The sequence below is a fragment of the Garra rufa genome, chromosome 22 (genome assembly GCF_049309525.1).
Source record: "Garra rufa chromosome 22, GarRuf1.0, whole genome shotgun sequence".
Taxonomy (NCBI): domain Eukaryota; kingdom Metazoa; phylum Chordata; class Actinopteri; order Cypriniformes; family Cyprinidae; genus Garra; species Garra rufa.
Window position 1 is genome coordinate 30,876,668 of NC_133382.1, and position 16,545 is coordinate 30,893,212.

Here is a 16,545-nt window from a genome sequence, read left to right on the forward strand (position 1 = left end):
GGATATAGGGAATATATGAGTTTGGTATCATGATCGTCACTTAAATATATTTCCTTAAAACCTCTAAATGTGTTTTCATGTAAGAACTAAATTATTAGTACAAGACCAGGTCAGAATACCAAGTTGTGTTTGCTCTGTTCCCATTTAAAAGACATGGAAAATGATTACAATGAGACATAAGCATATTATTATACTGCAAAACATGAACACAAACTGGTGATGCATGTCAGTTTCTCTAGAAATTATCTTTATGAGTATAAAATGGTCCCACTGAGATCTAGGACTGACTGCATGCTAACATAAAGGATATGGCATGGCGTGTCTTACTGATATGGTCGATATCAATCAAACTAGATAACACATTTCTCAATTTAGTCTCAGCTTTTAGCTAAGATAAGGCTTTGGGCTCTGTAGGATACATTTAGCCGTAGTTGTAATGAGAATCTGAGTGAAATCTGAATGTGAGAGTCATGGTTTATGTCTAGTGTGTGGATTAGAGCAGATTAGGATTATGACTGCGGGATGTTCATGCTCTGCTGGTGTTCGCTGCACAGCGGGCATTCTGTGGACGCTGCACATCGTTCGCAGTGCAGGCCATGTTGGCATGGCAACGTCACTGATCCCATCTCATCGCAAGATAAACAATACAATCTCTGCTTCCTGAACACAGCCTGAAAGAAGAGAGAAGAGACATTCAATGCAATCCAACATGCCTTGTTATTAATCTAATTCAGCTCTACTTGTACATCTAATTATTTATTATTCGAACTTTAAAGAAATGTTTAGGTCATATGTGACCCTGGACCACAAAACCAGTCTTAAGTAGTGATAGCCAAAAATACATTCATGGGTCAAAATGATCAATTTTTCTTTTATGCCAAAAATCATTAGGATATTAAGTGGGTCAAGATCATGTTTCATGAAGATGTTTTGTAAATTTCCTACTGTAAATATCAAAACTTTAATTTTTGATTAGTAATATGCAGGGTGCAATTTGCACTGGGTTTTCCCCACCAATTTTTTTTTTTTTTTTTTTATCTCCAGTGGGGTTAAAAAACATCCTGCAAACTCGCTCTAAAGATCCGATCTAAATCAAATGACTCACAATAAGCGTTTTGAATTCTCGCCCTGAATCAAATTATTCGCGATACATGCTTTGAATTGCCGTTCTAAATCAAAATCAAATGATTTGCGATACGCGATTTGAATTCCTGTTCTGAATCAAATGATTCGTGATTTGAATTCCTGTTCTGAATCAAATGACTCACGATTTGAATTCCTGTTCTGAATCAAATGACTCGCGATACACGATTTGAATTCCTGTTCTGAATCAAATGATTCGTGATTTGAATTCCTGTTCTGAATCAAATGACTCACGATTTGAATTCCTGTTCTGAATCAAATGACTCGCGATACACGATTTGAATACCTGTTCTGAATCAAATGATTCGTGATTTGAATTCCTGTTCTGAATCAAATGACTCACGATTTGAATTCCTGTTCTGAATCAAATGACTCGCGATACACGATTTGAATTCCTGTTCTGAATCAAATGATTCGTGATTTGAATTCCTGTTCTGAATCAAATGACTCACGATACACGATTTGAATACCTGTTCTGAATCAAATGATTCGCAATTTGAATTCCTGTTCTGAATCAAATGATTCGTGATTTGAATTCCTGTTCTGAATCAAATGACTCACGATTTGAATTCCTGTTCTGAATCAAATGACTCACGATTTGAATTCCTGTTCTGAATCAAATGACTCACGATTTGAATTCCTGTTCTGAATCAAATGACTCGCGATACACGATTTGAATACCTGTTCTGAATCAAATGATTCGTGATTTGAATTCCTGTTCTGAATCAAATGATTCGTGATTTGAATTCCTGTTCTGAATCAAATGACTCACGATTTGAATTCCTGTTCTGAATCAAATGACTCGCGATACACGATTTGAATTCCTGTTCTGAATCAAATGATTCGTGATTTGAATTCCTGTTCTGAATCAAATGACTCGCGATACACGATTTGAATACCTGTTCTGAATCAAATGAATCGCAATTTGAATTCCTGTTCTGAATCAAATGACTCGCGAATACACGATTTGAATTCCTGTTCTGAATCAAATGATTCGTGATTTGAATTCCTGTTCTGAATCAAATGACTCACGATTTGAATTCCTGTTCTGAATCAAATGACTCGCGATACACGATTTGAATACCTGTTCTGAATCAAATGATTCGTGATTTGAATTCCTGTTCTGAATCAAATGACTCACGATTTGAATTCCTGTTCTGAATCAAATGATTCGTGATTTGAATTCCTGTTCTGAATCAAATGACTCACGATTTGAATTCCTGTTCTGAATCAAATGATTCGTGATTTGAATTCCTGTTCTGAATCAAATGTCTCACGATTTGAATTCCTGTTCTTAATCAAATGACTCGCGATACACGATTTGAATACCTGTTCTGAATCAAATGATTCGTGATTTGAATTCCTGTTCTGAATCAAATGACTCACGATTTGAATTCCTGTTCTGAATCAAAATCAAACGATATGCGATACGCGCTTTGAATTACCGCTCTGAATCAAAATCAAATGATACACGATACACGCTTTGAATTACCGTTCTGAATCAAAATCAAATGATTCGCGATACGAATTCCTGTTCTGAATCAAATAATTCGCAATACGCAATTTGAATTTCCGTTTTGAATCAAAATCAAATGATTCGCAATACGCGATTTGAATTTGTTTTGAATCAAATGATTCGCAATTTGAATTCCCGTTCTTAATCAAATGATTTGCGAAACTCAATTTAAATTTCTGTTCTGAATCAAATGATTCGAGATACGCACTTTGAATTTCTGTTCTGAATCAAATGATTCGAGATACGCACTTTGAATTTCTGTTCTAAATCAAATAATTCACGATACGTGATTTGAATTCCCATTCTGAATTAAATGATTCACGATACGCAATCCAATTGGAATGCTTCGAAACAGTGAATCATTTCAAGCTTTGTTGATACTGTGTTCTTTGCAGTCTTTCTCTATATAATTTATTTGTTGTTTGAATAACAGTGGAAATTAAATCATTAGGGGTTTTATAATCATTAATCACCCGTCTAATCGAAATCATTAGACGGGTTTATAATGTGCATTGTTAACAGATTGCACTAGGTTAATTAGGCTATAGCCTTACTGGAGTTAAGGCAAGCTCCGCTATAGTGAGAGAAAAAACTTTTCATAAGTTTTCATCCCACCTTTGCTTTTTCACAAATGGCACCCTGGTAATATGCATTGCAAAGAACTTCATTTGGACAACTTTAAAGGCGTTTTTCTCAATACTTAGATTTTGTTGCACCCTCAGATTCCAGATTTTCAAATTGTTGTATCTTGGCCAAATATTGTCCTAATATATCTTAACAATACCATACATACCAAAACCATACATCAATGGAAAGCTTATTTATTCAACTTTCAGGTAATGTATAAATCTTAAATTTTAAAAAATTGACCCTTATGACTAGTTTGATGGTCTAAGGTCACATATTTGAACAGAAAAGAAAAAACGCAAATGAAAACACTGACATTTCATCACAGAACAGTGCATTACCTGTTCTACAGTGCGTAAGCAAGAGCAGATCTGTGCCTGCAGGCTGCAGATGGAGCTGAGTGGAAGTCTGTGCAGTAACTGTAGCTGGTGAAGCTGGAGATGTGGGTTTTCTGTGTGCCGTAGGCTCTCTAGTGCCTCCTCAAGGAGAGCGGCTTGCTGTTGCGCCTCCACTTCAGCCTGCCGCGCTCGCTCCGCCTCCATACCCAGCTGCCCTGCCATAAGACGAGCTTCTTCTGCATCTGATTTTAAGACTGCCAATGACTGCAGCAGGTAAGAGAAAACAAAGTTAAAAGACTAACCATACTATTGGTCAACAAATAAATTGAATTCAATGTTATGCGTGGATTCTGACGTCGGAAGAGAAGAAATTGCTGAAACGTTGTTTTTTGTCACATGGACTATTTTAACAATGTCCTTACTACCTTTCTAGGCCTTGAACGTATGTGGTAGTTATGTTGCTGTCTATGCAGGGTCAGAAATAGGGGTGGGAGAAAAAAAAAATCTATTCTCCGATGCATCGCGATTCTCTCTTCAACAATATATTTTGGAATTGATTCTGAGCTTATTTCTTAAAATCTTAAAGAACCAGAACCAATATCATCCTGATGAACTGTCAGGATCAGAAAATAAGGTCACGGAAAACTAGATTACAATTGTTTTTGGCAAAAGAAACCTTGATTCACGTCAGTGGGAAAAAAAATAAAATGCTATAAAAGTGTGAAATATGGTCCTTTAAGTACACACTTCCTCTTTCCTTTTACATAAACGCTTACACGCACACACAGATGGAGTCTGACCTGAGCCATCTGTCTCCAGCTGTGGTCCCAGTGTTTCAGCACCCTGTGTGCCTCCTCCACTTCCTGTTTGAGACGTGACGTCTCGGTGTACATGCTCCCTGTGGAGAGCAGGGCAGGAGGGGTACCTGGTGAACTTTGGCCTGTTGGAAAATGTTCCCAAATACTGCTGCTCATGCCATTTAAACCTGCAAAACAAAACCAAACTATCATGTTTGACGTAATCGATCCAGTTCATCAAAACAACAAAACAACACTGCTTTATATCAAACAGACAACTAGTAATTCAATTTTATGTTACATGTGACTTTTATATACTCTCGCTGTGCTTGTAAACAAGAATGCTGACCTAGATATGTCAGCAGGAGCTCTAAACTCATTCTGATCCCAAGAATGAGCAAAGAGTGCAATATAACACAAACCTAAAGAACCATGGGAAGTCCCCAAAAAGCTGCTCTCTGATTGGCTGGGTTGTGGCAACTGTGCAGAGAGGAATGGTGAGTGGTGGGCTCTGATTGGTGGAGAAGGTGAAGGTGATCTGAAAGGGGAGGGGCTACTGAGGGAGCCAGGGATGTTGACAGGTGCTGAACTCTGTAACTGACTGCCTCCTGAGGAAAAATTATCACAGAAACAGAACTGAAAATGGATGTCAATGCTGAATTTTTGAAGCTGTGGCATTACAGTTTACAACAGCAATGCATTCATCTTTTTTGATGAGACGGTAAACTCGTCACCAACCTAACATGAGGCCCATGCTGGGTAAAGCTGAACTTTCCAGACTTTTCTCAAAAGCTGATACTCCAAAGTCATTCAGGTCCAGATCATCCAATGCAGACTCTAGTCAAAAGGAGAAACAGATGGTGTTTTAAAAGTCTTATATCATTCTATTCAACAGTAAAGCTCAAATATGTACAATTTTGCACATAATTATAAACAAAAATTAATAAAACAACACTGATTCTTAAAGGAGTAGTTCACAACAAAAATGTACAGATAATTTACTCACCCCCTTGACATCCAAGATGTTCATGTCTTTCTTTCTTCAGTGAATAAGAAATTATGTTTCTTGAGGAAAACATTTCAGGATTTCTCTCCATATAATGGACTTCTATGGTGCCCCCAAGTTTGAACGATCCCTAAAACGATCCCAGCCAAGGAAGTAGGGTCTTATCTAGCAAAATAATCGTCATTTTCAAAACAAGCTGACAATTTATATACTTTTTAACCTCAAACGCTTGTCTTGTCCATGTCTGCATGAACTCTGTTTTTTCCAGTTCAAGACAGTTAGGGTATGTCAAAAAACTCCCATCTCGTTTTCTTCCCCAACTTCAAAACTGTCCTACATCGCTGTAGAAGTACCGACCCAGTGTTTACAAAGTGAACATGCAAAGAAGAACAAACGCCCTTTACAAAAAAAGGTTTTTCGACATACCCTAACTGTATTGACCCGGATTGCACAGACTACGCATGCACATCGCAGAGATGAGACAAGACGAGCATTTGAGGTTAAACAGAATAATGGTTAATTTGTTTCGAAAATGGCAGATCGTTTTGCTAGAGAAGACCCTTCTTCCTTGGCTGGGATCGTTTAGAGCAGGAGTTCTCAACTCTGGCCCTCAAGGTCCATTTTCCTGCAGAGTTTAGCTCCAACCCTAATCAAACACACCGGAACAAGCTAATCAAGCTCTTCATCATTACTAGAAAGTTACAGGCAGGTGAGTTTGATCAAGGTTGGAGGTAAACTCTGCAGGAAAGTGGACCTCGAGGGCCAGAGTTGAGAACCTCTGGTTTAGAGCAATTTGAAGCTGCATTTGGCATGGGGCACCATTGAAGTCCACTATATGGAGATCATTTCTGAAATGTTTTCCTCAAGAAACATAATTTCTTTACGACTGAAGAAAGAAAGACATGAACATCTTGGATGACAAAAGGGGTGAGTAAATTATCTGTACATTTCTGTTTTGGAAGTGAACTAATCCTTTAACTCACCCACTACAGACTCCACTGTGTCACTAGTAGGGTAGAAGGGAAGAGCGTTGGCGTTCATTCCTGAAGATGGGCCGGGGGGTGCAGGGCTGGGTGGGGTGGCTGCCAGACTGGAAGGTATGCTGGAGGACATACTGAGAGGACTGCCGACAGGTAGAAACACCAATAGATCCTAAAAACACACAACATGGAATAATGTAAAAGGTGCTTGGCCTATTTGTAATTTTCATGCATGTCTGTTTCGAATCAGCAGGTTCGGTACCTGTTTGCTGTGCATGGATGAAATTTCTCTGCTGCGTTGGTCCATTGAAAAACTTCTGTATTTTGCCTGTATGAAAGATATTAAAGTTATGCTATAAGATTTGTTTTTCCTTTTATGGAGATTTCTGGGGCATATTTCCTTTTTTATGTCAGGTATCAATTGGTGGAATTTATTCAACAGATTTACTTCAAAAAGAACTACACTTCCGTTCAAAAGTATGGAATGATAGAGATATATATCTCTCTCACACACACACACACACACACACACACACACACACACACACACACACACACACACACACAGTCAAGAGTTTTTGAATAATAAGATTTGTCATTAAAAAAAAAAAAAAAAAAAGTATCTTCTGCTCAGCAAGCCTGTATTTATTTGATCCAAAATACAGGAAAAGCAGAAATATTGTGAATAGGGCCGGGACTTTAACGCGTTAATTTAGATTAATTAATTACACAAAAATAACGCGTTAAATTTTTTTAACGCATTTTAATCGCAATACGTTTTGCACCGCGGAACGTTTCTCACTAGATGAGATTCGGCGGACCGATTGTACTGGAGCACAAACTAGCGTTCAGACAAGCCAAAGACGTCCGTCCTAAATAGTATTGTATGTCCCAAATCGTAGTATGTTTAAAAAGTATTCCAAAGATTCCCGGATGGTCTACTACTTAACGATCAATGCACACTCTTAACTGCTTATATTGCCCGCAACACACTGCGCCGTGAACGAGGATTCGATTAGAACTACAAACACGCATAAAAAGTGTTAAAAAACTACAAACATGGAGGATATACGCGACCAACGGACAGGTAGAGAAAGGGGTTTGAGTGATAAATAATCAGTGTGTAACCTGATAAAAACTATTTTTTAAATGTTATCCGCGTTATATTCCATGTGCAGCAACATTTATAATGATAGGTTTGGTCATTAAAGTTTAAATGCATAATTAAGCAAACACAAGAGCAGAGTTCTCGGAATGAAAGACTCGTTAAAGAACGTGCCTCTTGCTACACTTTCAATGGCAATATTGTACTGGTCTGTTGGACTTGGTTGAACAAAAATAAACAATATTTTGTTGCTTAAGCTTATGTATTCAGTCATTATTCAATGGTATACTAAAAATCCATGTAAAAATCTTAATTCTCACTGTTCTCAGGTCAAATATTTACATGCGATTAAAATGCGATTAATTTCGATTAATTAATTACAAAGCCTCTAATTAATTCGATTAAAATTTTTAATCGAGTCCCGGCCCTAATTGTGAAATATTTTTACTATTGAAAATAACTGCAATTTATTTTAATATATTTTAAAATTATATTGTAATTTTTTCTTGTAACCAAATCTACATTTTCAGCATCATTATCATCTTCTGTGTGAGATGATCATTCAGAAATCATTCTAATATGCTGATTTGCTGTTCAAGAAACATTTCTATTATTATTATCAATATTTAAAACAGCTGAGTTAATTTTTTTCAGTATACTTTGGTGAATAGAAAGATCCAAAGTATTTACGTGAAATAAAAAGCTTTTGTAACAAATATAAACTAAATATAATATAATAATATAATATAATATAATTTTTAAAATAAAATAGAAAATAGAAAAATAATAATAAAACTAATTTAAAAAATGTACCATTTTTCCACACTGTTTTCAACACTGCTAATAAATGTTTCTTGAGCACAAAATCAGCATATCAACAATTTATGACGTCACTGAAGACTGGAGTAACAGCTGCTAAAAATCAAGCTTTGCTATCACAGAAATATGCTTTTTTTATTTTAAAATATATCTCATAATATTACGGTCAAATAAATGCAGCCTTGCTGAGAAAAAAAATCTTACTGACTCTAATGTTTTGTAGTGTATTTTAGTGTATTTGTAGCTATTTTAGAAAAGAGCAAAAACGTAATGTTTAAGATTACTCGTTCTTATGACTTTTCCAAGCCTGGAATCATAACTTTTCCTGTGTTTATCTTAAAAACACAGAAGACTTCAAACTGATGCCTTCAAATAAAATAATTAATAATATGTTATAGCTATACCTGGTCTTCCCTCTCAAACCCAGGGGCTTTCCCATAACCGCCCTCTCCTCCTGGACTGGCATCAAGACTGGAGGACTCAAACAGAACCCTTCCCAGAAGCCCTTCCTCTGTTGTGGCACTCGGCCCACTCTGGCTAAAGTCTTCTAAGGGAGCAGAGCAGGACATTTCTAGAGGAGGTGAACTGCATTGTATGGCCAGATGCTCATCACTGACAGTCACTTCTGTGAAACAAAACAAAAAACAATGCACGCTCATTATCTACATTACAAAAAGAATAAATCACTATTACAATAAATTGGTATCTACTGGAAAAGATGTCAAACATCCAATATAATGTGTAAAGTGTATGTATCACATGTTAAATTTACAAAATGTAAGCTTACTTTCTAAATGAGCAAAAGCACAGAATGGTCCTCTGGGACAGCTGCCACTCTGCTGGATGTCATTGCATTTGGTGGATTTGTAGATCTGTGGAGGAAAGTTTATAATTAAGTAAAATAAAGATATCAGGATGTTGCTGTTTTTTCCAAGAGGGTCTCAAGATAACAAAATTATTTAAATTAGGAAGAAACAAGCTTTAAACAACATTTTGTTTAAAAGTATGATTTCTAAAATGTACGAAATGGAAAAAATAACATATTCCCTTAGACTCCAGATGAATATCTTTGAAACAAGATGGAGCCCAATTTTAAGAATAATACACAGTAATAGTTAACTGGCTATACATAGTGGTGTGGAATATGTATGCAACAATATATATCTACAAAGCATATGGATTCTCCTTTAATGTGCATATAATTTGAAAAATCTTGAAATACCGTTTTATTTATTATTATTATTATTATTATTATATATATTCTTTTTAACTCTTCTATTTTTGTAACTTTATAGCACGTTTTAATAAAAAAAAAAAAAAAGTATGATTTCTAGACCTGGAAAAATCGTGCAAATTAATAAAAGCTTAAAACGTCATGGGCATTTTTATAAAAAAAAATAAAAAAATTGCAGTCAAATCAAAAACTATTCAGTCATCAGATATAATTTTTTAAAACTTTTTAACTAGTGGGTGCAGGACACTATAGTTCATACTATACTATAGTAAACTGTGACATATTATACCCAAAAATTCTTCATACAGTGGACTGCCAGTAAAATCTGGGACCAAAAATTATTTAGCCACTTTGACCTGGCCATGTTTTGCTTAGGTGTTTTTTCTTTAATTGCTAATGTGACCTTTTTACAACACAGACTGAACAAAATGAAGCACTTTGTGAAGCACAAAGCATTGATAGTTGTGTAAATATTGTCACACTAACAGTTGTCTGAATAATTTCTGTTTGATTGTAATCCATTACATACCTTTCTATCAAAGTTATCTGACATTATCAAGATGAATTTGTTCTGACACAGTTTTACAGTTCCTGTCATATTTTATTACCATTTTCTAAACTATAGCGAATTTGTAATTAAGTATGTTTTTAAAAATCCAGTAAATCATGAATGACCGTAACAGTTTAATTGATTAAATAAAGTGGAAAGAACTTTCAGCTCCTAAAGTGAACTATTTTAACGTTAAATTTGACTCCGGTTCCTGCTTTTTTTTTCATGTTTTATCCTTCACCAGTCAAAAATCTTATATCGTCACACTTAAAGGAGTAATAACACAAGTATGACTAATATAAACGCTACTAATCAATAACCTTAAAAAAAGTCACTTATGCCAAAGGGCCAAACAAAACAGCAACCCTAATGAGCATCACAAGCACAGCATAATCAAATAGTCACCGTTTTATTACATTACTTCTATAAGTACCATGCAAAAACATGGATGTCCTTGTTCTTACAGGAAATGCTGATGTTAAACAGAGTCCAACCTCATTAGATTGAGCGTGAAATACCTCTGGGTGGAACTGCTGCTCTGTCCGCGTGTGGCAGTACTGACAGTTTTCTCCGCTTTCACATTTACTGGGGTCCCCCCACTCATCGCTGTGCTTCACCGAGGGACACGGCAGGGCTCTTCAGGAACAAAACATAGCACTATTAAAAAGTATTATGATGGAAAATGTCTGTTCTGCACAAAAAAGCTATCACATGACTTCAGAACACTTGAAATATGCGACCCTGGACCACAAAACCAGTCTTAAGTAGCACGGGTATATTTGTAGCAATAGCCAAAAATACACTGTATGGGTCAAAATGATCGATTTTTCTTTTATGCCAAAAATCATAAGGACATTAAAGGAACACTCCACTTTTTTTGGAAATAGGCTCATTCTCCAACTCCCCCCGAGTTAATAAGTTGTGTTTTACCGTTTTGAAATCCATTCAGCCGTTCTCCTGTTCTGGCGATATCACTTTTAGCATAGCTTAGCATAGATCATTGAATCCTATTAGACCAATAGCATCGCGTTCAAAAATGACCAACGAGTTTTGATATTTGTCCTATTTAAAACTTGACTCTTCTGTAGTTATATTGTGTGCTAAGACCGGTGGAAATGCAAAGCTTACATTTTCTAGGCTGATAAGATTAGGAACTACACTCTCATTCTGGCGTAATAGTCAAGGAAGTTTCGCTGCCGTAATAAGGCTGAAGCAGGAGCAGTAATACCACGCAGCACATGTGCAAATGCTAAACTAGCTGGGAACTCATTTCTGATATTACTCCGCCTGCTTCGGCCATATTACGGCAGCAAACTTCCTTGACTATTACGCCGGAATGGAAGTGTAGTTCCCAATCTTATCAGCCTAGAAACTCGCAGCTTTGCATTTCCACCGGTCTTAGTACACGATATAACTACAGAAGAGTCAAGTTTTAAATACAACAAATATGGAAACTCATTGGACATTTTTGAACGCGATGCTATTGGTCTAATAGGATTCAATGATCTATGCTAAGCTATGCTAAAAGTGATATCGCCAGAACGAACGGCTGAATGGATTTCAAAACGGTAAAAATCAACTTATTAACTCGGGGGGAGTTGGAGAATGAGCCTATTTCCAAAAAAAGTGGAGTGTTCCTTCAAGTAAAGATCATGCAAATTTTCTACCGTAAATATTTCAAAATTCTAATTTTTGATTAGTAATATGCATTGCTAAGAACTTCATTTGGACAACTTTAAAGGTGATTTTCTAAATATTTAGATTTTTCTGCAACCTCAGATTTTTGATTTTGATCAAATAGTTGTATCTCGGCCAAATATTGTCCTATCCTAACTAACCATACGTCAATGGAACGCTTATTTATTCCGCTTTGAGATGTTAAAATTGACCTTATGACTGGTTTTGTGTTCTAGGGTCACATACAGCATGCAAGTTGTGTTTGTCTTTTTTGTTCACTGTGAAATGTTCTCCATAAGATTCAACAAAATGTATCAGTTTGTGTTCCATTAATAACAAAAGGACCAAAAAGAACAGCATACTGGTTTGGAATAACATGCGATTGAGCATTTGTTGTTCAGACCTGTATTTGTGTTTGTGAGGACTCCGTCTGCGGTCTTTGCTGTTGTGATAGTAGGGACATGCATAGCCCTGACGACAAAGACGAGGAGGTTTTTTGCAAAGCTCCGTCTTGTAATGGGAGAGCACGAAACTGTTGTCTGCATGAGGAGAAATGAGAAAAGAATGGCATGAAGAATAACATATGAATGTATTTTAATGTTTAGGTTCATTTAAGGGCATGTGGAGAGGCTGATTTCACCTTGCCAGCGTGGATCTTCACTCAGGATCTTTTCTATGAGTGCAGTGCTGGCCACGACTCCTGACTGGCCTTCTCCAGATGTTCCCTCAACCAATCCAGTAGCAGCTTGAGCTTCTAACACCTGAACCTCTCTGAACAAGAAATTTAAAATACACACGTCAAACACAAGGGAAAATATCCACAATGCACACTACCGTTCAACAATATTGGTCAGTATGATTGTTTTTTTTAAAAATAAATTAGTATGTTTATTAAGAAAGGATGCATTAAATTGATCAGAAGAGGTAGTAAAAACATGAATAATGTTACAAAATATTTTTCTTCTTAAAGTTTTTATTCATCAAAGAATCCTCAAAAATATATATCACTGTTTTTTTTTCTTTCAAAAATATTAAAAAGCACAAATGTTTTGAACATTTATAATTACAATTTTTTCTTGATTTGTGAAGGATCATGTGACACTGAATGACACTGAGTGACAGCCTGCATTTATTTGATTCAGCAGCAAAAACAGTACAGTTTTAAAATATTACTATGTTTTCTATTTGAATATATTTACAAAATGTAATTTATTCCTGTGATTTCAAAGTTGAATTTTTAGCATAATTACTCCAGTCACATGATCCTTCAGAAATCATTCTAATATTCAGATTTACTGCAAAAAAACCAAAACATTTATTATTAGTATTAATATTACTCATTTGTTTTAAATATCGATAATAATAACAATAAAATATGTCTCTTGAACAGCAAGAGAGCATATTAGAATGATTTCTGAAGGATCATGTGACTGGAGTAATCCTGCTGAAAATTCAGCTTTGAAAATCACAGAAGTAAATTACATTTAAAAAAACATTCAAATAGAAAGCAGTTATTTCAAATAGTAGAAATATTTCACAATATTACTACTTTTGCTGTATTTTGGATCAAATAAATGCAGGTTTGGTGAGCAGAAGAAACTTATTTAAAAAACAAAAACCTTACTGTTCAAAAACTTTTGATTGGTAGTGTACTAAAATACAAAAGTTATTTTAAATAGTTAGAATATTTCACAATATAACTGTTTTTTGGTGTTTCTGCTTAAATAAATGCAGCCTTAGTGATTAGTGATTTTTTCTCTAAACTTCTAAATAATAAATGTGAATGCAGTTTAATGAATGACTTCAATTAAAAATGACTATTTTGTCTCCCACAGAAAAGAAAGTATATGGGTTTAGAACGACACAGTGAATACATGATGACAATTTTCATAGTCAGGTGAATTATTGCTTTACAAGTGCCTACCTGATGTCATAAACAGGGCTACGGAGGTCATGGGAGCCGTGAGCGAAGGCACAGTGAGGGCCGTTCTTACTGCAGTGGCCTTTCCCATCAGTCTCGTGGATACAGGAACCAGTCTTATAGTACCGTAGATGATACCGCCTCTCTGTGTCTCCGGCTGTTCTGTGCAGAAACTGACACCTGGCAATACACAAACAATTAAAGAAAGACATCAGCATTAATTCAGACAGAGTTGGTTAAAAAAGGAGTTCTTTGTGGTTCTTACTCATCTCCGTCGGGACATGTCCCTGTGCCTTCATCGTATTTAACACAGTACACATCAGGGCTGTAATTAAATGTTCCATCTCGTCTGCGAATCGGCCTCCGTCGTCTCTGGTTCAGGAAGTGCCAGTGGAAGCAGGTGAAGGGCCGGTGCTGAGTGCACTTGTGCTGCACGAATAGGGGACACTGCTCCGTTCTAAACTCTTTTAGATACCTGAACACAGACAAAAGAGTAATGAATAACCATGAATGACTGGAAAGCTTTCTAATGTCATAGAAAAGTAATAGAAATTTGTATTGTACAGTCTTTTTTTTTGGCAATTTGTTCTAAATTTGGTGGTATATTTTGAGTATATCTGGCTATTTGTGACCCTGGACCACAAAACCAGTTGTAAGCAGGGAAGCATGGGTATATTTGTAGCAATAGCCAACAAAACATTGTATGGTTCAAAATAATCAGTTTTTCTTTATGCCAAAAATCATAAGAATATAAGATAAAGATCATGTCCCATGAAGATACTTTGTACATTTCCGTCTGTAAATATATCAAAACATAATTTTTTATTAGTAATATGCATTGCTAAAAACTTTATTTGAACAACTTTAAAGGTGATTTTCTCAATATTTAGATTTTTTTTTCATCCTCAGATTGGAGATTTTCAAATAGCTGTATCTTGGTCAAATATTGTCCAATCCTAACAAACCATACATCAATGGAAAGATGGTCCTTAACAAAAATGACCCTTATGACTGGTTGTTTGGTTGTTTAAAAACTTTAAAAAAAAAAGGCACGGAAAAGTCACGAAAATCATGGATTTGACATAATTCATGACTCAGAGAAAGAAAACCAGTTATGTATAAACACATATTGATCGATTTCAATTAATAATATTTTCAATGTCAATTATGGCTATAATATACACTACAAGTCAAAAGTTTTTGAACAGTAATATTTTAATGTTTTAAAATGTAATTTATTCCTGTGATCAAAGCTACATTTTCAGCATCATTACTCCAGTCTTCTTCAGAGTCACATGATCCTTCAAAAATCATTCTAATATGCTGATTTGCTGTTCAAGAAACATTTATTATTATTATTATTATTATTATTATCAATATTTAAAACAGTTAAATACAAAAAGATGATTTGATGAATTGAAAGCAGCATTTATCTGATATAAAGGCTTTTGTAACATTATACACTATACAGTTAAAAAGTTTGGAGTCAGTATAATTTTTGTTTTGTGAAAAATTCTAGAAATTAACTTTTATTTAGCAAGGATACTTTAAATTGATCAAAAGTGATGATAAAGATATTTATAATGTTACAAAGGGTTTCTATTTCAGACAAATGCTGTTCTTCTGAACTTTCTATTCATCAAAGAAACCTGTTTTAACATAATACTACTACTACTACAAGTTTTTTGAGCAGCGCCATATGACTGGAGTAATGATGCTAAAATTCAGCTTTGAAATCACAGTAATAAATTACATTTCAAAATATATTTAAATAGAAAGCAGTTCATTTAAATAGTAAAAATATTTCAGAATTTTGCTGTTTTTGCTGTACTTGGATAAAAACAATCCAGGCTTGGTGAGCAGAAGAGACGTCTTTTTTGGTCCTTTGTAGTAAACGTTTGGTCAAAAATAATGAATATACATCGTGCTTATGTCCAGTTTTGAAATATTAAAATAGCTTAAAAGGTCCTTTACGGAATTAATTACTATAAAATATGTGTTATATCAAATCATTGTACTGTAATGAACTGAACGAAAGCAATTTCATTGACCAAAAATTGTGGGGACCCAGTTACATGGTGCTTCATCAGTGATCTGTAATCAAAAGAATTGATGTAACTTTAACCAAGGTAACATTTTAGACTAATTAAGCACAGTGTAGCTCGCTTTCTTCATTGTGTTTACAAACAGCCATCTCAATGCAATGCATACAAACAATCGCACTACTAGGCCTCTATAAAACCCAGCTCTTTATTCCAGCTCATCACAGGTACAAAAACTCATCAGAGGCATGTAAAGTTGCTGAAGCGTGAAATATATGTGATTTGCATGAGCGATCAGGTGGGTGTAAAGGTGTTTCGTTACGTACGTGTAGTGCTGGGGTTTCTCGGGCTGTGCGTGCAGCACGTTAGCGGGGGACGTCGTGCCACCTGCCGAGGGCGAGGAGCAGGAGGAGGGCGATGAAGGTCCCAGGTTAGCCGCACCCGAAGAACCGGGCTGAGATGGTGCTTTCGACATGATTTATCAAATTATGGCCATCTAACTATTTAATATTGGGAGAGCTGCGAAGTCCGCATTCTTTTTCGATGTGCGCATGCGCCAGATCTGGCGAGGAGGAAATTCCGGGCCATTGTGATGACGTCGTAGTACGGCGCGAATCGGTTCCTTTGAACAATTCAATTCGAGCAGTTCAGTTCATGAATGCTTGAGACTTGATGTGTGAACTGATTCAAATGATTCATTAAAAAGAATCAAGTTAAAATAATGACTCGTTCACTAAACGGACCGCTACCTCATAGAAGATTGAAGTTAAAATGAACAAAATCTCCAAAT

At 35.7% G+C, this 16,545-nt stretch overlaps 1 protein-coding gene across 1 annotated transcript; it reads right to left on the reverse strand.

The window, feature by feature from the left end:
• Positions 1–509: 509 nt before the first annotated feature.
• unk (unk zinc finger) lies at positions 510–16,304 on the reverse strand. Its single transcript, XM_073828193.1, has 15 exons — positions 16,082–16,304; positions 13,979–14,188; positions 13,717–13,893; positions 12,433–12,563; positions 12,196–12,331; positions 10,634–10,751; positions 9,119–9,203; positions 8,736–8,956; positions 6,670–6,735; positions 6,411–6,579; positions 5,160–5,258; positions 4,844–5,029; positions 4,425–4,609; positions 3,628–3,888; positions 510–671 (listed from the first exon to the last, which is right to left on the reverse strand). Exons 1-15 carry the CDS (start codon positions 16,228–16,230, stop codon positions 510–512), a joined length of 2,355 nt encoding a protein of 784 aa, XP_073684294.1. The 5' UTR covers positions 16,231–16,304.
• Positions 16,305–16,545: the final 241 nt, after the last annotated feature.

Coding starts and splice junctions, on each gene's coding strand:
- unk (XM_073828193.1), bottom strand. CDS start 16,230: ATGTCGAAAGCACCATCTCAGCCCGGTTCTTCGGGTGCGGCTAACCTG. Junction 13,894..13,978: donor ACATGTCCCGACGGAGATGA/GTAAGAACCACA, acceptor GTGTATTGCCAG/GTGTCAGTTTCTGCACAGAA. Junction 12,332..12,432: donor TGAAGATCCACGCTGGCAAG/GTGAAATCAGCC, acceptor CTCCTCATGCAG/ACAACAGTTTCGTGCTCTCC.